Source organism: Eleutherodactylus coqui, chromosome 4, assembly GCF_035609145.1.
Source record: "Eleutherodactylus coqui strain aEleCoq1 chromosome 4, aEleCoq1.hap1, whole genome shotgun sequence".
Taxonomy (NCBI): domain Eukaryota; kingdom Metazoa; phylum Chordata; class Amphibia; order Anura; family Eleutherodactylidae; genus Eleutherodactylus; species Eleutherodactylus coqui.
Window position 1 is genome coordinate 54,594,374 of NC_089840.1, and position 19,997 is coordinate 54,614,370.

General features: G+C 47.4%; 1 protein-coding gene across 1 annotated transcript in view; it reads right to left on the reverse strand.

Annotated features, from left to right (window-relative positions):
- CLTRN (collectrin, amino acid transport regulator) overlaps positions 1–13,919 on the reverse strand; it is a 30,974-nt gene extending 17,055 nt beyond the window's left edge. The window contains exons 1-2 of the mRNA XM_066598582.1: positions 13,850–13,919; positions 9,860–9,918 (exon numbers count right to left, since the gene is read on the reverse strand). Coding sequence (XP_066454679.1) covers positions 9,860–9,918; positions 13,850–13,919 — 129 coding nt within the window. The remainder of the gene's footprint in view (positions 1–9,859; positions 9,919–13,849) is intronic.
- Between the last annotated feature and the right edge of the window lie 6,078 nt (positions 13,920–19,997).

Sequence of the window (19,997 nt, forward strand, 5' to 3'; positions counted from 1 at the left end):
AAAAAAAACTTGCATGGGGTGGAAGCCAATCTTCCCCATCTAAGGGAAAAAATTTCTTCCTGAACCCAATCTGGCAATCGGAATAATCCCCGGGATCACCGACCCTTAATGTTATTAATGATTATAACTAGAGATGAGCGAACGTACTCGTTTCGAGCATCGCTATTTTTGAGTACCTGGCTACTCGGGTGCAAAGATTCGGGGGGCGCCGGGGAGCGGGGGGTAGCAGTGGGGAACAGGAGGGGGGGCTCTCTCTCTCTAACACTCCCCCCATTCCTCTCTGCAACCCCCCGCTCACCCACGGCGCCCCCCGAATCTTTTCACCCGAGTAGAGAAGTACTCGAAAATCGCAGTGCTCGAGTGAAAAAGGGGCGTGGCCAAGTACGTTCGCTTATCTCTAATTATAACATATTATATTCTATCACTCAAGAAAGACATCCAGGCCCCTCTTGTACTCTTTTATAGAGTTCACCATCACCTTGTCCTCAGGCAAAGAGTTCCATAGTCTCACTGCTCTTACAGTAAAGAACCCTCTTCTATGTTGTGTAGAAACCTTCTTTCCTGTAGGTGTAGAGGGCGCCCCCTTGTTGATGTCGCAGCATTTCCATACGGTATGGACTAATCAGACAGATACACAATCAACACATTCACTCCTGGAATTGACTAATGCACCCTCCAGTTTCTTAACGCATGACTAGTAGTAGTAAGTGTATTGTGCTAACTCATGTCAAAGTTGTTTAATAAATTAATGTATTACTACAGAAGTAGTGCTAGAAGTGAAATATGTGCTGACAGACGTGCTGAGTGGAGTTTTATTAACTAGTGTCAAAGCTGTCACCTTCTAAATGCCAAAAAAGAAAATGCCACACCTTGGCGAGATACGCGATACTTAAGAAAAGCAGTCCGTTTTGGTGGTAGGAATAAGTTAACAAGTGAATAACTGAAAGTCCTCATTCGCTCACTACACTGTGCTGAACTTTGACACTAATCTTTCTATCCTTCTCTGTTCTCATTCCACGCAGGGCAGGTTTACCAATGTGGCGTCAGTGAATAGCTGGTATTTGAGTCGCTGGCTCAGGTGTCTCTCACAGACCTTTCAACTCTCATCAACGTCAGTGAAGAGGCCATGGAGATACGTGCAGCCACCTCTCCCATATGTGGCCATGATAGGGAGTCAGGTGAGGTTCAAGCCCCAAAAGTGGAAGAGGCCTCTAACAATCTGACCTGCAAGTATAATAATGGGCCTCATTTATCAAAACAGTTGCCTATGGCAACCGATCACAGCGCAGCTTTTTTTTACCAGAGCAGTTTCCGAAATGAAAGTTGAGTTGTGATTGGTTGCTATGGGTAACAAAGACAGTTTTCCTTTTAGACAGTTTTGATAAATGAGGCTCAATGTCTCCAAACTGATAGCAATTAAAACAACACTGTCCTCATGTGTATGCGTTATGTAGATAAACACTACGCGTCATACATCACTCATCACCATAATGCCGCGTCTCATAGGAACACCCCGGACACCTGACACACGTGGGGAGCCGGGATGGTAAAGTGATGGCTTGTCACGGCGGCACTTACCAAACTCCTTTCCCAGAGGGATGACATGCAGCCACCGTAGACCCCCCTAGGATAGAGAATGCCAATAAACAGGATGATGGGGGTAGTAATTGTCACGGGTGACGCCACCGTTCCTACACACTGGTATGATCCGGCGGAGAATAATCACAGACAACAGAGTCTTTTAGTACCTCGGGTCTCCAGGAAAGGTTAGGGCCAGGTATAAACTTTACTTAGGTAAACTTCAAACAGGCTGTGCAAGGCAGTTAAGTACAGTTTTTACAGTGCAGGCAGGACAAGAGATCAGAGGTCAGGGAGGACACTCAGGATGACAACGATCCTGCAGTCTACGCTATCTGCCAGGAACCGCTCCCGGAAGGGGAACAGTCCGGAGGAGGAAATGGGGTGGGGTTAGTCCACAGACACTCTGACAACATTTGCACTGGGCTCTGGAGACGCGTGGGTGTGACAATTTGGGTGTTCTTCCACGCGGTGATCCTGGCTCTGGACAGCCACATAGGAAAACTTGAAGAATGACTTAGTACCTCTGCACTGGCCTTGTTGGGAAAAGTGATTGCTTACAATTGCTCACTCTCTTGCTGGGGCTTACTCCACTCAAATCCAGCATATATCCATCACGGGAGATCTCTCCTCTTCTTCCATTTTCACCACAAGGAAGCTAAAGGTGCTTCCATGTGGCTCTGTATTAGCTGGACCTCTGTTGGCAGACAGTATGGAAGACCCTTTCCCTCCCTCAAGCACTCCTATTTATACCCTCACTCATACCACATGACATGACATACTGATACATTTACATGCAGACTATGATTTTATTAAGGTTAACCCTTCAAGCCCTGCAGCTGTACAACACACACACTGGAAATGACAAGACAGGTTTTGCACAGTGCATCGGTACTGCTGTATCTTGACGCCACCAGAAGCTACGGGTTTGACAGAGCTAGCATCAAGGAATGCCCCTGTCACGCCCCTATCTCCCAATTGGCTGCATTCCTGAAGGTCCTTGAAGGTCCTAGGAGCGTTAGTATGGATTTTTGCCTGGGCTGGACAGTTAGGGTTAGGGTTCGTTTTCCTGTTAGGCTTACATTATTAGCTGTAAGTGCTTCCATGTAACCGCTGTAACATGGAAACATTTCCAGCTAATAATGTAAGCCTAACAGGAAAACGAACCCTAATTCCACGTGGGCAGTTACAGCGGGGCTGCTAGGGAAAATGCTTTGGACTAGGAGACCGCCTCCAGGAGTTCAGCTGAATATGCCACCGGGGACTGTGACAGCAGAGCCGGGAAGGGGAGATGGGAGGCTGCCGTCGACCACAGTGACAGCGCAGCAGCCGGGCGCCAGCGGCTACAGTCAGAGGGGGACCAGGAGCAGCCCAGCTGCAGCAGATGCAAGGTCTAGCGGCGACAATTACAGCAGGCTCGCGAGGGGAGATGGCAGTGGGACACTCTCATCAGGAGACCGCTGTGGTGGCCGAGGAAGTGGAGCCAGACGTGCAGCCCATCAGGAACAGGGGGCGTCACCTGGCTGTCAAACAGCGTTAACCTTGTCGACACACACCACTTCCAGTGTCGACAAGGTACAACAGTACTCAGTGCATCAACAAAGATGTATCACATTTTTGGGGGGGACCAGGATGGTGTACTGGGCCACTACAATAGCATCTATAGGGTGGGCCACAAAAATGAAGGCTGTCAAAAAGAAAAACTGTCTTTATTGCCCATAGCAACCAATTGCAGGACAGCTTTCATTTTACCTCAGCAGTATAAGAAATGAAAGCTGTGATGTGATTGGTTGCTATGGGAGCCAATTATCGTTCAGGCTCCCGTGGGAATTTGAATGATAGTCGTCCCGTGTACTGAACGAAGCACTGTTCAGTGTAAACTTTGGAACGACTATCTGCTTAGTGTGAATGGAGTCGTGGGGGTAGGGGTGGAACGCTTCACAGTCCACTCCGCCTCTGTGGCGGCACCGGCGCTTTGAGCAATGCCAGGAGTGGCACAGGAGCGAGTATCACTGGGACGAGTATCGGACAGCGTTCGCCCGACAGCTCCTTTTATCTAAAAGGTTAGAGCTCTTTCACAAGGAAAAAAGGGCTGGAACAGAGGCCTGCAGGGCTGTAAGTGGAGGCCCACATGACAGGGTTAACAGAGGAATGGGAGGGAAAGGGTCCACAGCAAAGACGAGCGAACATGCTCGTTCAGAGCAATTACTCGATCGAGCATCGCTTTTTTCAAGTAACTGCCTACTCGGGCGAAAAGATTCGGGGAGCGGTGCGGGGGGGGGGGGGGGTAGCAAGGGGGAACAAGGGGAGCTCTCTCTCCCCTCTCCGCAACACCCCGCTCACGTTCGCTCATCTCTAGTCCACAGTAAACAGGAGAGGGGAATAAGAGGGGGAGGAGTTACAAAAGTGCAGGAAAGAACATTGCAAACATCAGAGGAGAAGAGACAAAAGCAGGAAAACAAGGAAGTCCCACCCTCCCGCTTTATGAATGTTTCGTTACAAGGGAGTAAAATGGTCAATTTAATATGTGAAGAATGAGTGGTTGGGATGGCTTTGTTGTTGGTAAGTTAATAACATTGTCATGGCAGCATTCGGCTTGTGGGGGATCCTGGGAGTCGGTCATAAAATTGGTCGAGAGGGGGAGGCAGGGTGTGGATAGGGATTGGATGGTGTGCGTTGGTGTCTGTCGCCTCTTGGCTCCGACAGGATGTAATACTTGTAGAGATGGTGGGGTGCCTAGCCTTGTAAAGGCTAGTGGGTCTCTGCATTGGGACGTGTATGGCTGGAGGCAATTTAGGATATTGGGTCTCCCAGTCAGTTTGAGTATGGCTGCAGGCATAGGGGTACCAGCAGGGGGTGGCGGGGTCGCAATGGCAACCTGGCCCCTGTGCTTGAGGGGGCCCAGAGGCCGCCCTCCACCATACACTGTTAGCTTCCGCATGCTTAGTGCGGTCCGGCCGACAGCACGAGCCAGAGAGAAGAGTAGGAGAAGGGAGGGGGGAGGACTTGGGAGACGACAGGGGAAGAGGAGGGGGGGTGGAGGAAGGAGCAGAGACAACAGAGATACAGACTCACTGGCACACAGGCACAGCAAGGCATCCAGTGGCCCAGGGATGATGATGTCATCTCCCTGCTGCTTCCCTCCTGCTGACACAGCTGCTCCCCTCACCAAAGAAGTATATCTCTTATCTATCTATCTATCTATCTATCTATCTATCTATCTATCTCATATCTATCTATCTCATATCTATCTCTCTCATATCTATCTCTCTCATATCTATCTCTCTCTCTCTTGAGCCTCATGCCCACTTGCATGCACGGATTTCACTGCTGAATCCCGCAGTGAAACCCGTACATGCCCGCAGACATGGAGACGGAAAATACATTATACTCACCTCTCCGGACGCTGCGCGGCTCCCCTCTGTGCTGGCCGGATTTTCTTTCTTCCGGTTGGCGGACGGGCTTGGCACGCCGGCAGCGTGCTGCGTGCATGCGCACCAATATTTAAAAAAATCTCCTGTTCTCCCACGTATCCGCAGCACAGCACAAAAACAGCTGTGGCTGTGCCGCGGATACAAACGGCTTCCATAGGCTTCAATGGAAGCTGCGGGAGCCGTCCGTGAGGCAGATCCGCAGGAAAATGGAGAATGCTGCGATTTCTTTCTGTGCGTGTGACCTGCATGCCGGGAAGGAATCCCATCTGCATGCTTTTAGCTGCCCTACTCATGCTAATGCATCCCTATGGGCAGAAAGACGCATGGATCTCTTGTGCGGGGGCCACGCGCAGATTTTATAAATAAAATCTGCCCGTGGACATTGGTCCTCAGGCATAGGTACGGGGCCAGGGGGAAAAAGGGCCCAGGGGGGGCCCAAGCTGAACTTTTGCACCCGGGCCCCTGAGCCTTTAGGTACGCCCCTGGCTGCAGGCAATTGGGATATTTCCCTTTAAATGGTGAGGTGACAGATTTTGGGGCTCCAAGGACCTCCCCTCTTTTGGTGGATGGTGAATATTTAATTAATGAGTTTTATGGTTAAATTGGGTTAATTTATTTAAATTGTTTGTAATAAAATGGCTGCTGTGGCCAAATTATCCAAAATTAATGTGTTAGTTATTATTTGGGATGTAGTGGGTGTGGGGTTAGTAATTGGAAGCATGAGGTCAGTAGGCTACAGCTGGTAACGACTCTGGTATACCCGGGTCATGATTATTGTTCAGTTTATCGCTGGATCGTGCAAAACGGAATGATAATCATTCAGTGTAAACTCTGCCAAGTGACTGAGTGGTGAACAAAAATTTGTTTGCTTATCATTTATCATTCAGTTTATACAGGCATAAAAATCAAACAACCGTTGGGCCGTGTAAACAGGCAGTCATTCATCTATGAAAAATCAGAAAAAAAAACTTGTGCTCCTCCAAGCAGGCATCAAGGTGGCACCCAGGGATCCAATGTAAATTCTTTTATTATATTATACACTACGCGTTTCAACCTCTATGGCCGCCTGCAGACGGCCGGGTCTGATCCGGCTGCGAGAATTCTCACAGCGGGACCCGACCCGAGCGCCTGCAGAGAGCAGCTAGGGCACTCACCTCTCCCGCGGCCCCGGCTCTTTCATGTGCCGGCTGCCGGGCGGCCGGTGAGCGCCGCGGTTTGTTGGCTGCGAGAGATTTCGCGCCCGTCTGCAGGTGGCCTTTGGCATCTTTCTCAAGCATAACATGTATCATACATAACCGCACTTATATAACATCTCCAATTACACATGTTGGCCCTGGACGCAGCTGGTGTTGGTCCACGCTGTATACTTCCGGGATCGCAGAGCTACATGGGCAGACTAACCCCTGACGTGTCACAAAAGACGCCAGACGAGCGGAGAAGCAGGGCATGTGTTCCACACCACATGGTGACGTAAGCGCGTTAATCTCCTACTACTCATTTCTGACACATACAAGGTGTTCCACGGGACCTGGTGACGTCTGTGCGCTCATTTCCTCTTACTTATTTCTAAAACAAACTAACTTTATTGATGAAGTCTATAATATGTGGATAAACCAATAAAAAACCATCTCAGATGTGAATGGCTAGACGGAAAAAACATCATAGTTCTTCCTTCTACCACTATGATGATCTCCTCTATAATTGTATAGCAAGCCATACTGAGAATGACCTCTACATTTTTTCTGATTTTGAATACTTTTGATTCTGCTTGCAGCTTGTTTGCTAAGTGGGCAAGATTCCCCAAGTCAGCTCTCCTGGGATTGCACGATAAAGACAGATGTCATAGGTCCACCACGGATCGATAAGTTGACCAGGACATCGAGGTGCTGGTGGAGCGCTCCCCCTAGAGCACTGCTGGTGAACCTATGACACATGTCCCAGAGACAGCACGCAGAGCCTTCCCCGCTGGCACGCGCCGCTGTCGGCCGCTCAACACGTTAGTGAATACTTGCCAGGGGGCTGCGGCTCCCCTGCCTGTATTCACTCAGCGGCGCATATCCTGGCGCACACTGTGACGTCAGCGTGCAGCCGGGATCCTCTTCCCCCCTCCCCTGACATCCTCTCCATGGTTCCGCGAGAGCAGAGGGGAGGAGGCATCCAGCAGCACACACTGGCGTCAGTGTGCACCTAGGATTAGCGCCAGCAGCAGAGCAGAGGAGCAGTGGTGCGAGGAGGAGGATGGGGTAAGTATATGGGTCTGAGGGGGGCTACTACTACTGGGGCCACTGTGGGATGTCACTATTACTACTAGGGCCGCTGTGGAATGTCACTATTGCTACTGGGACCACTGTGGAACGTCACTATTACTACTGGGACCACTGTGGAACGTCACTATTACCGCTCTGGCAGCTGTGGGATGTCACTATTACTGCTGGGGCCGCTGTGGAGTGTCACCATTACTACTGGGGGCCACTGTGGGGTGTCACCATTACTACTGGGGCCTCTGTGGGATATCACTATTACTACTGAGGCCACTGTGATATGTCACTATTACTGCTGGGAGCCACTGTGGGATGTCACTATTACTACTGGGGGCCGCTGTGGGATGTCACTATTACTACTGGGGGCCACTGTGGGATGTCACTATTACTCCAAAAAGCAGTCAAAATCTGCACCTTGTCTATTTTGAAACAGCCCTGTCTTTTTATAATGATGGAGGTAAAATCATACGTCATGATAAGTCCCGCCCCCTGACGTGTTGGCACTTTGCGATAAATAAGTGGGGTTTGGGTTGCAATTTGGGCGGTAGGCATCGGGTAAGTCCCCTTATCTTTCCTCTTCTAAATTAATTCATTTGAAGTTTTTAAGCAAGGTTCTAATGTGGCCCGCTATTACAGAGTGCTGCCCACAGTATTTGATTCATCTATGGAAGACTGGCTGTTTACTGTGCATGGAGGCGGGTGGCCGGAAGCAATCTCCACCTCCATTCACTTAACAGCACTCCTATGTGAAAGCATAGGAGCGAAAATCTTACTGTATAAAAGAACCCTCTGATCTCTGTGACTCCACAACTGCTGTGAAAGCGGGGCTCCAAATCCCCGTTCTTGGCTGAAGAGCAGGAAATGCATCTGCTGTACGTCTTCACAGAAATGAATGGGGGTGTTGAAAACCATTACTTTTATGTTATGCCTGATTGGTGGGTCATAAAACTAAGTCACTTTAATGCAGATTTGGGGTTTAACAGATGTCACAACACTGTTCTAACTCGCTGTAAACAAGTTACACATGCAGGATAAATGGTGGTTTAAGAAGTGTTCTTATAGTAGAGATAATCAGAAGAAGAAATCTTTGAGTACCAAAAGGTCCCAATGGTAGTTTGCCGTGGTAAAACAGCATCTTTAACCTTCACAGTACCCCATTACTAATATACATGGTAACTCTGAACTAAAACACAAGTCCACAAAGTTCAACCCAATATACAGGGTGATCGGAAAATTAGGGGCAACTGGAGTATCTTCTGTATGAAAGGAGATACAAGTAGGAAACTTTGTAGAACACTTAGATGGATGGGGGAAAAAACTTTTTGGTACTATGGTGGTGCCAGTTGGCCATATTGGTGGCAGACATCTTAGATTTAGCCCAAGAAATTTCAATGGAAAGGGGGTCATTGTACCAGGGCTTGAACCGTGACCTCCTGTACTCCAGTTGATGGCTCCCCCCAGGGAGCTATTCAGCTTGCTGGACAAGCTCCCCTGCATACCCTTGTTCTTGTCCCTAGCTCCTCCCCCTGGTTCCCGATTGGTCACTCATTTGTGCATCGGCTGTTGCTTTTTAGTGTGCACCTCCGCGTTTTTTACTATACCTTTTGCACGTCCAAAAAAACACACAACCATGGTGACAGCCATTGAAATGACTAACTAGTGTAATTAGTTCCATACATTATTTTTCCCTGCACTGGAAAATTAAACATGCTGCATATCTGCATGACCGAAATGCAAACACAAAATATGCACAGGTCAACGAACCCATTGAAATCAATGGGATTTATTCACTACTTGAGATGAGCGAGCACGCTCGTTTAAGGCTGATGCTCGATCGAGCATCGGTCTTGTCGAGTAACTGATTACTCGACCGAGCACCATGCGGGGCGGGGGGGAGAGTGAGAGAGATCGCTCATCTCTATTCACTACGTATTGCATATACAAATTTTACACACGCAAATACAGTCACGTGAATCCGGCGTTTGGCTGTATTTACATGGGCGATTTTCCTGCACGGGTTCTGTCTGATTGTGGGATGGACAGAACTTGCACAGGAAAATAACCTATTAGTACACATGAGCTATTTTCCTTTCGGACTGACTGAAAAATTGCAGCATGTCCTATTTTTCTGCTGCAAGAATCACCTATTATTATCTATGGGACTGTGGAAAAAAACGTATCGCACTCACATGTCATGACAATGGCAAATGAGTGCGATGTGTTTTCAAGTATTTTAATATTGGAACCACATGTGGTTTTCATACACAGTAAAAAAAAACGTGTAAATCTGCTGAAAATCACACTTTTTGTCTCAAACACGCATGGAAAATCACAGGTGGAATGGTCAGTTTTTCACTGACCTGCGTCACACTTGCCTGTGCTATACAAAATTAGAACTATTATATAATAATTTACAAAATTTACATACAATGTAATAAATTACAACTATAACATTCCAATTAATCAATCAATAATGTAGTCCCCGACTTGTTGAAAAATCATACAAATTCCGAGATGCCTGCAACTGTCAGACCACTGAAGTAATAAAGACATCAAATTGCATATAAAGCATATAAAGTGACTTACTGCTTTATCCCCCAGAGCTTTTTTGATATTAAATCGGACTTTGAAGGCTCCAGGAGCATCTGGAATTAGAAGTATATAAATAATGAGAGCTGTAATCATTTCCCATTAATAATACAGACTTTACAGTATCTTTATTTTAAAGAGTAACTGGACTTTTTACAAACTTTTGATATGTCAAAAGTTTTGCTCAGTGGGTACTACTGCTGTGGCCCTGCTGATCATTGAAACGAGAGCGCTGAGGCTTCGCACCAGGCTGGTACCCTTCTGCTGACTTAGTTGCTTGTCGGCTCCTCTTGATGCAGCGTCCCAAGAGCGGGCCCACAGCCGAGGGGATGGCGGGGTAGAATGAGGCCTTGTCATGGGGCTCTACCATCTCCTCTCCCGTGGGTAGCATGGGACCCATCCAAGTTACCGCTGGAGGAGTTTCACAGGGTAACCCAATATGTGGTTTACCTAAAAGTCCTGTCACTCATGACGCCTCGTTTACATAAAAATCCTGTCACTGGTGACGCCCCCGTTCTGTCTTCTGCGGTGAATCCAGACGATTGAAATAAGTGGTCCACACACACGGGAAAAACGTTTCAAAGCAAAGCCGGGAACGGTCGGCAATGCATGAATCAACAGATGAATCCACAGTCCAAGTTATATGCAGGGTTCTGTTCCAGCCACTCTCTCCAGCTCTTTACCAGTCAACACTCAGTTTTGACAAGTAGCACTCAACGCTGCATGGCAGCTCCTCTCACTGTCTCAGTCCTCCAGGTCAACAGCAGGAATGCCTGGGTGAATTGGGCCCAGAGCACACACAAGGCATTCGATCGGCCTCTTCAATCTTCTCCACACACAGACTGAAGGTGTCCGTATGCAGGCAGACTCTCCTCTTGCAAACTCCTCACTAACTCCAACTTGAAGACTCCACTCCCTCTCTTTGACTCCCTAAGACTGACTTGCATACATCTTGCAATCACATATTTATAACATGGTCACATGACACACAACAAGATACATTTTCCAAACATAACCCAGACAGTAACCCATTCAGTGCTGCAGAGGTGCAATACACATCAAATTCATGCAACATAGAAGGCACAACACATAGGAACAAGACACAGGCATTCTCATTTATGGATGGACCCCGTTAACTCTTGGCCACTACATTGGCAGCTTAAGATGGACACATAGTGGCAGCAAAGACAGTCAAAGGGCCACAGGGCTCGGGTAGGAGCTGCCGCCTTCATGTTTTAGTGACCAACGGGGTTCTCAGAAGGGGGAGCCCACTGATTAAAACTTTTGACATATCACTCTGACATGTCAGAAGTTTGTAAAACGTGCAGCTACTCTTTCATATCAAAGGAATATTCTGTACATGAAAAAATGCCTGCAAGCCCCTCGTCCAATCCTCGGCGCACACAGCTGCCCATGTTGGCCCATTGTTACAGCAGAGAAGATTTACTGGAGTATTTAATATCATGGTACAAGTAGTACTAATGACCTGTAATCCAAAGCAACCAATCAATATTTAACTCTCCTGGTCTGATTCATGGTGGACTGACCTAATCCCACTGTGGTTTTTGCACGTAGCAGATGAAATCATGCTAATTTATCATTAAATATAATTAACTACATTAATAGATGATGTCAGTAAATACATAATAATAATGTCTGTAAATGGTAATTGTATAAGGCCCAATGTCCACTTGTACGCACGAAGTCCACTGCTGAATCCCGCAGCGCAATCCAGCCGTGCCGCCGGACATTGGCAGAGAAAAAGGTTTTCTTACCTGTCCAGCTCCAGCACGGATCTTCTCTGCGCTGGCCGGATCTTTTTTTATCAGTATGGCGGGTGCTTTTGGACGCCCCGGTGATGTGCCGGACACATGTGCAGTGCATTTTTTCTTTTGATGTCCTGCTTTTCTGTGGATCCGCGGCACAGCCACAATGATGACTGTGGCTGTGCTGCATATATGACGGCTTCCATTGACTTCAATGGAAGCGGTCCCGCAGGATCCGCAGACAAAAATGGAGCATGCTGCGATTTCTACCCGCGAGTGCAATCCGCACATCGATAAAAGAAAATATCATATCTGCATTCTTTAAATTGCCCTGCAGATGCTAATGCATCCCCATGGGTGCGAAAGACACATGCAGATTTTATAATTAAAATCCGCACGTGGACATGGGGCCTAAACGTCACATTGTGATGTCATAACCTGATGATTATATAGAGACGAGCGGCGCTACATACTGTAGACATTACTTAGGTCTTCCCACAGAAGTGGTCTATCATAAGTCACTTGATAAAAGTTACTCCTCTCCAGCCACTGAGGCCCCTTCGTATGAGCGTTTGTGCATTTGTGTACTTTTTTTGCGGACTGAACTAGGCTTTTTTGCAATATTGTACTTTTTGCCCCCGTGAGCCATGTTCATTTGCGCACGGCAAACAGACACTCTGATGTGTTCTTTTTTCCAGTAGAATTATGTAGCATATTACGCATCTCTTTGCATACTGTGCTCGCAATTGCGCGCCCCCCACAGTGACTTCTATGGGGACCTTCGGTAAGCAAATGCACAGAAAAGTAGAGCATGCTGCAGGTTGTTTTGCTTGACCAAAATACGTGCACAAAATACGGAAATGTATTCTCTGTGTATTGCTGCACACAAATATGCCCATGTGAAGTCGGCCTTGACCTGCGGTGCGCCCTCTTTTTTTAACAAGAGGTCCTACAGCAGCTGTAGCATGTTCTCCAATACTGTGTCCCAGCTGCGGCAGAACATAAGAATACTCACCCCGGCCACAGCGGACCTTCACTGTGATAAAGCTTCATGTCAAATCAACACATGGTGGACAAGAAGCCCCTCCTTAGGCCGGTCTCACACGACCGGATAGTAATTGTGGATTCCGTGAGCGTTTAATCCGCGGTAATACGTGGATCAATCAAATATATTCGATTACGCAGTTCTGCTCACATTAGCCAGTCCAAATTGCGTAATCCGCTTGTGGAAAATAGAACGCAGCATGTTCTATGTTACTGTGGAATCTGCAACATATACCCGCAGCCCATACGCAATGACGTTATGTACGGGCTGCGGGTACCCGTGTCATGGCTAAGGGACGGCGTGGGAAATATAAACTAACAAAAAAGGTGAGTACGCGGCCGTACGCAAAATCACGGCTCCATAGCCGCAATAATTTAGCGCTTCCATAAATTCTAAAGACTGTTAGCTGCTGTAAATGACAGATCGCTTAGGTGACATTAATATTAGAATTTACAATAAGTGGTCAGTGTTCCATAAAGAAGTATAGGAAAACTAAAACTAGATTTTAAAAATCCCAGCGTCATAATCTACACCGAAATCTGTTACTTGATTCATTATATTGGTTTCAAGCAAAATGCCTATTTTTTTCCTATATTTTCCTACGTATTTGTAACCATGGCAATTGATATAAAATGCTAATTCCATACTTTGCCATACATTCAATTAGGACTTGTGCCAAGATTAAAAGTTATCTGATCGGCGAGGGTCCAACCATCGGGACCCCTACTAATCATGAGAGCCGGGGTTCCACGTCCCGGTTCAAGCACTCGGCAATATCTAGTAGTCTCAGTGAATGGACAGCCGCATGCCTACTTGACTGCTCCATTGACTCAGGGACCTCCGGGACGCCCTCTAATCCAATCATTATCCCCTATCCTGTTGATTCCGGATAACTTATAATCTTGGGACAACCCCTTTGGGGTTGAGTGTGATTCTTCTAAACTATAGTGTTCTCCCGCTACAGTCTAACATGACTCCACGTCTCTAGTAGTAGAGCTCTTGTCCTTCGCAACCAATCAGGGCGCTGCTTTCATAGTCTAGAAGGCCTCTGAAAAATGAGAGCTGCAATCTGATAGGTTGCTATGGGCAACTGCTCCACTTTGCCTTCTGCATAAGTCTACACGGAATGAAACATAAAATATTTCCTGTGCCGTAGCGTCCATTACTGTAACTTACCTGGTTGGCAGAGTTGTGATAACGCAACGCTGAATAAAGGGAGAATCAGGAGGAGAGTTTTTTCCAGCATCCTTGTAGAATGAAAATCCCTCCGGAACAAGAACCGCCGGTCACCGAAAAGCTCTTCTTAAAAACTTTGCCTGGGAAAAGGGCTTAATTATTAATCTCTTCTCCCCGGCCAAGCCAGCTGCACAGACCGTGATCTTCTGGCCATTTGTCACTTGATATTAGACAGTAATTATAGAAATTATTTGCGTTTCCCTCCCACCGCTCGGTCCGCCCGGATTAGCCAGCAGCCAGTAATGAATGGGTCCGTCATGTTATATTACACGGGCTGTGTGTATATAAAAAGGCTACAGGGTCAGGGCTTATTCACACGGGCGACATTCTCGCGCCAGATTGTGCGAGAATCAAAAATGTTTTGCATCGCCATGAAAATCGCGCATTAGTAAGCGCCATATTGGGGCGAAAGACTTGGCCTGATATCGCACTCTCCCATCTAACAAGTATGTCCTCCTCTGAAACTACTCCTGTATATAAGGTAATTATATATACCTCAGCTGCTGCAGAGCTTCTTTTTGCATAGTAAGGCCTCCAGTCCACGGGCGATATATATCATTGCATTATCCGCAATGATAATCCACTCACAGGTAACGCAATGAATGCTTTCCATAGGATAACTATGGAAAGCGCGGCCTGATGTAAACGAGAGGAAAATTGCTGCGATTTTCCGCTCGCGTATAAAATCGCAGCATGCCGCGATTTACCTATCCATCATAGGTTCATCGTGGAAAATCGCAGTGACTTTAGCGTTCTCCCGCTGTGGAAATCCACTGCAGGAAAACGCTAAGCCCGTGGAGAGGCGGCCCAATGCCTCTTTCACACGAGTGTCGTTTTGACGTACCTAAAAGAACCCATGATTTCCTATGGTGAACGATTTTTTCACACGGCAAAACATGGCGCAATAGCCGCATTTTTTTGATGCTAAGATTTCTCTCCGTCAAAAGAAAGGACATGTCCTACCTTTTGACGGCACAGCGCCGGCGGCTCCCATAGAATCCTACGGGAGCTGGTCGGCAAAGGGAGGGGGCGAGGGGGAGGGATATTCACTAATAGAAGTCGCGACGTGCTCGCAGCTGCTGTTCATTCACCCAATTTAACGCTCAGATAGCGGCGCTGTTTTAGCGTGGCTGTAGTGCGACTATCTAAGCGTTAAAATGAGGCTCGTCTGAGTAAGCCCTAAGGATAGTTTCACACGGCCGAGTGCAATATTGGACTGTGAAACTCAGCCTGATATTGTGCTCGTGCGATGTCCCCGCGAATACAAGATGTTTCTGTGTCAAAAACGCCTGCCATCACTTAAGTACAGCTGTGATCCTCCTTATTTCCAATCTTGCATCGCACTCGCGTTGTGTTTTCCGGCCCCATTGAAAACAATGGACAAGGCGTTCTGAGTGAATGCCCAAAGATAGGACATGCCGTGATTTTGTCCCACACCGCATGGGATATGGAAAAAAAATAGCTAATGTATATGACCACATTCAAAAGATCGGGGTTCCTATTTGTTTGAGATTTGTGCGTCTTCGTGTGTATGCGCTTTTGTGGTGCGTATGCGCTTTTTTCACACCATGTTGCATTTGTATTACTCGCATGTAGCACTAGTCCTCATGCACACGGGCATAATTGAACTGTGGATCATCCGCTCGGACAATCCGCAGTTCAATATGCCCCATAGACAATAATTGGGTATCCACAGGTAATTAAATACAAGCAGATGTCATATTTCCCAGCGTACGGACGGCACGCACAGGAAAAAAAATGCAGCATGCTCCATTTTCTGTGGATTCCTGCATGGGCAGCTTCCATTGAAGACCCGCACCGCATCTGGACTGGTGAGTAATGTTCATGGCTGCGGGCACGGGTGGATTCCGCTGCAGATATCGGTGCCCATGGACATGAGGCCTTAACTACCTCTGAGAAGGATAGGGCAAGTCCTTTCCTTTCTCATGCATGGTAATAACGTGCGGAAATCCCGAAAGTGGAAACGAAACCATTAAAAAAAATGGACTCGTTTCGGCCAGTAATGCAGCAGTGATTTTTGTGGCAGAATTTTTTATGTAAAGTACCCTCAGCAGGGGCGTAACTATAGAGGGTGCAGGGGATGCGGTTGCACCCGGGCCCAGGAGCCTTAGGGGGCCCATAATGCCTCTCTTCTCCATATAGGGAGCCCAGTACTATGAATAAAGCATTATAGTTGGGGGCCCTGTTACAGGTTTTGTATTGGGGCCCAGGAGCTTCAAGTTATGCCTCTGTGCAGCATGGTTTAGGTATGGGTACGGGTACAGATACAGGGGGGGGGGGGCCAGCTCACCTTTTGCATCAGGGCCCTGAGCCTTTAATTACGCCCCTAACCCCCAGTATAGTCTATGGAAAGAGATTAACATCCGGATCCGGTACTGCGTCTGTAGTTCATCATTATTTGATCTGTGCTTACCTCCATATTTGCATTTATTTGTATGAGTTTCTATTGAGCAAAAACAGATCAGTATTTGCCCAATCGAGAATAAAAGCAATGAAAGCAAATCCGGAGGCCAATAGGGATCAAACGCTGATACAATAGGGATGCAATTTCACTTGTAACACGTATTACGGATCCATATTATGGACGTGTTACTATGTGTTTGTGTGAAACTGGCCTGAGGCAGATCTTTGAGGACATTTTCGCCATTTTTGCATCACTGCCTTCCGAGAGCCATAACTTCTTCACTTTTCCAGCTTTCTTTTTTTTGGGACTGTTCTTATTTTTTAATTACAGCATTTTATTAATTTTGGGTGGTTTTGATTTTACGGCTTTCATTGAGTGGTATAAACAACATGTTAAACTTAAAGAGAACCCGTCACGTTCCACAGCAGCATAAAGTAAGTTATGGTGCTGTTAGTGGAGATGACAGGGAGGCGGGTGACGCATTTTTATACTCACCAGATCTGGCGGTGTTCCCCCTCTTTCACACAGACGACAGCGATATCGCCGTGAGAAAATCACAGTGATATCGCAGCTGTGTTCCAGTGATTTCACTTCAATATTGCTGCATGACTTTGTAGCGCTCTTTTGCCGGGGTTTTCGTGGGGGTGGGTGGAGGGTTGAAACAGAAATATAAGCTCTACCCCGAAAATAAGCCCTGGCTGCATCTAAAAAAGCAATACATTACCTAACAGACACTGTCCACTCTGCCGCTCTTTTCCTTCCGAAGTCATTCAGTGAATGGCTGTGATTGGCTCATCGAGCGCCGGCTGTGATTGGCTGCTGGCGCTCGATTAGCCAATCACAGTGCTTGCTTTGCTGGGGGCGGGTATTCAAAGCCCTGTCACCAGCAGAAGCTCAGCTGTGAGACGAGGAGGACGCAGTTTACCGCAGCGCCGCCAGAGACCATCGGGATGCCTTTAGCTAGGTCTTATTTTTGGGGGAGGCCTTATATTTCAAGCCTCCCCCGAAAACCTTACTATCGGGGTAGGACCTATTTTTCGGGGAAACACGGTAATAGTGACACCCCACAGTGGCCCCAGCAGTAATAGCGACATCCCACAATGGCCCCAGTAGTAATGCTAATACTACTAGGGCCAATATAGGAGACACTACTACTAATAGTATCCCCTATATCAGCCCCTGAGACCCATATACTTACCTCCTCCTTCTCACCGAAACTTGTCACCGAAAGGACCAAAAATAATAAAACTTAGCTTTTATTGATTTTTAAATAATAAAAAGGCGTCCTTATATTTTCTCATATGTGCTAAAAGTCACACAATAATTAAAAACAGTAGGGCTTAGATATATACTGCTCTGTCCCAACAATCTAGGTGCATTGGCCGGGAATCGAACCCAGGCCTCCCGCGTGGCAGGCGAGAATTCTACCACTTCTACCACTTTTGTATTCCCTGATGTCTTTTTCTATCCAGGGTTACTCAGATTTCTATTTGTCAATGACTTGCGCCACCGGATGTTTATGAAAGTGTGGTGAAGCACTCACTGTCACCGAAGTGCCGCTGCTCCTCTGCTTGGCGCTGATCGCAGGTGCACACTGTGACATCAGTGTGTGCTGCCGGAAGCCTCCTCCCCTGCTCTCGCCTTACCAAGGAGGAGACATCAGGGGAGGGGGAGGAGGGTCCCGGCTGCACACTGACGTCACAGTGTGCGCCAGAATCAGCGCCGCTGAGTGAATGCCAGCAGGGGAGCCACGGCACCCGGCCGGTATTCACTACCGTGGTAAGCATGCCATAGGTTCGCCACCACTGGTCTAGGGGCTTGCCATCTCATAGGCATCCAGTGCAAGTGTTACCATTGCTGTATATAAGGCACACAAATTCAATGGGTTCTATTTACTGCGTATTGCACATACAAATACAGTCGTGGGAATCCGGCCTAAAAAGGAATGTATGTGAACCATATGTCCTCCCAGCCCGGCGCTGTACGGCTCATTCACACGTGACAGCAAGAGTGTCAGAGCTGTCCCAAAGTGCTCTTCACACATTAGTTAATTAGCAGCCAAGCAATATGCTCAGCATATTAGCATTCATAGGTGATAAATTAACAAAGTGGAACTGTGGTTACATAATACCCGCTACGAATAAAAATTAACCAAGTGTAATCAGTAAAATAATAGAATGAGCTTTTAAAAAAGTGTCAGGCACTGACGTTACCAATCACGTAACACCGCTCGGGCTTGTACGGGCTCCAATACTACTTTCTGCATGCAACATCATTAATGCAGCAAAATCAGTAAGAATCGGTCTTGTGGGCAGGAAATTAAACTTTAACCATGCAAATGTTTAGGCTTTTAAAGAGCATGCATCATTAATATAAGGTGATTGGTGCTGCGATTAAAGTTCCTGCTCCTGCTGTCGAGCGTGGGCAGGTTGCATGAAAGGCTGTCAGAGACAGCTGAGTACCAGGAAGAGAAGACAGAAGTAGAGCTGATTGTAGACCAGGAGACGCTACTTTACATTTCTTTCTCTTCTTATATCCTGAATATAGATGAGCGAGTATACTCGCTAAAGGCAATTGCTCGAGCGAGCATTGCCTTTAGCGAGTATCTCCCCCGCTCGAGACTGCAGGTTCGGGTGCCGGCAGGGAGCTGCGGGGGGGGGGGGGGGGGGGGGGGGGGAGGGGGGGGGGGCGGAACGGAGGGGAGATCTCTCTCTCCCTCTGTCCCCCCGCTCCCTCCTGCTGACTGCCGCTGCTCACCGCTTCCCCGCGCCGGCACCCGAACCTTCAGTCTCGAACGGGGGAGATACTCGCTAAAGGCAATGCTCGCTCGACCAATTGCCTTTAGCGAGTATACTCGCTCATCTCTAATCCTGAAGTTTTCACTATACAAAAGTAACAGTCACTGGAATGATCTCTTGGCTCTCGCCAGACCATAGGTATAACAAATGGTAACTTATCACGTGTTCCCCTTACCAAATCCGTAAGCTCTTGACACACTGCTCGTACATCTTGTGAGGGCCCAAGACGTATCTTCATCATCAAGTTTAACTTTGAAATATGCAAAACAGGCCTGCTTGACAAATGCGCTGATGTTCGCCCTCTGACTGGGAATGGTGAAACTGCCACAGATAGAGCAAAAGTAATCCGGGCTGTTTAGGCATTTACCCCCAGAAATAGCAGATGCAGACATGAAGGAAAGGAAATAAGTGTAAATAAAAAAACCTAATTTTACTAATTCACTATATAGAGCGGCACACCACCGCTCACCACAATGTCGCATGTGTAACTGAATAGCCTGGACAAATACGACCTGTCGCCAAGGTCTTCCTCCACTCTCCCCCACTTGAGGGAGGTTCGCTCTCAGCCAAGAGGATAACACTAAAGGCCCATTTACACGCAACAATTATCGCTCAAAATTCGTTCAAAGCATATGAGCGATAATCGTTGCGTGTAAACGCTGCAATCGATCCCTCTTCGGCTAAACAATGATTTTTAGCTGAGCTTAAAATCCATTGTTCAGCCGGAGAGCGATAACAGGGACCGCACGCTGTGTTCTCCATGGGAGTCGGAGATTACATTGTATTCGAGAACATTGAGTGCAAGAACAATGGAGCTGTATGCAGAGCTCAAACCACATGCTGCATCTGCAAACAGTTCCTGAAG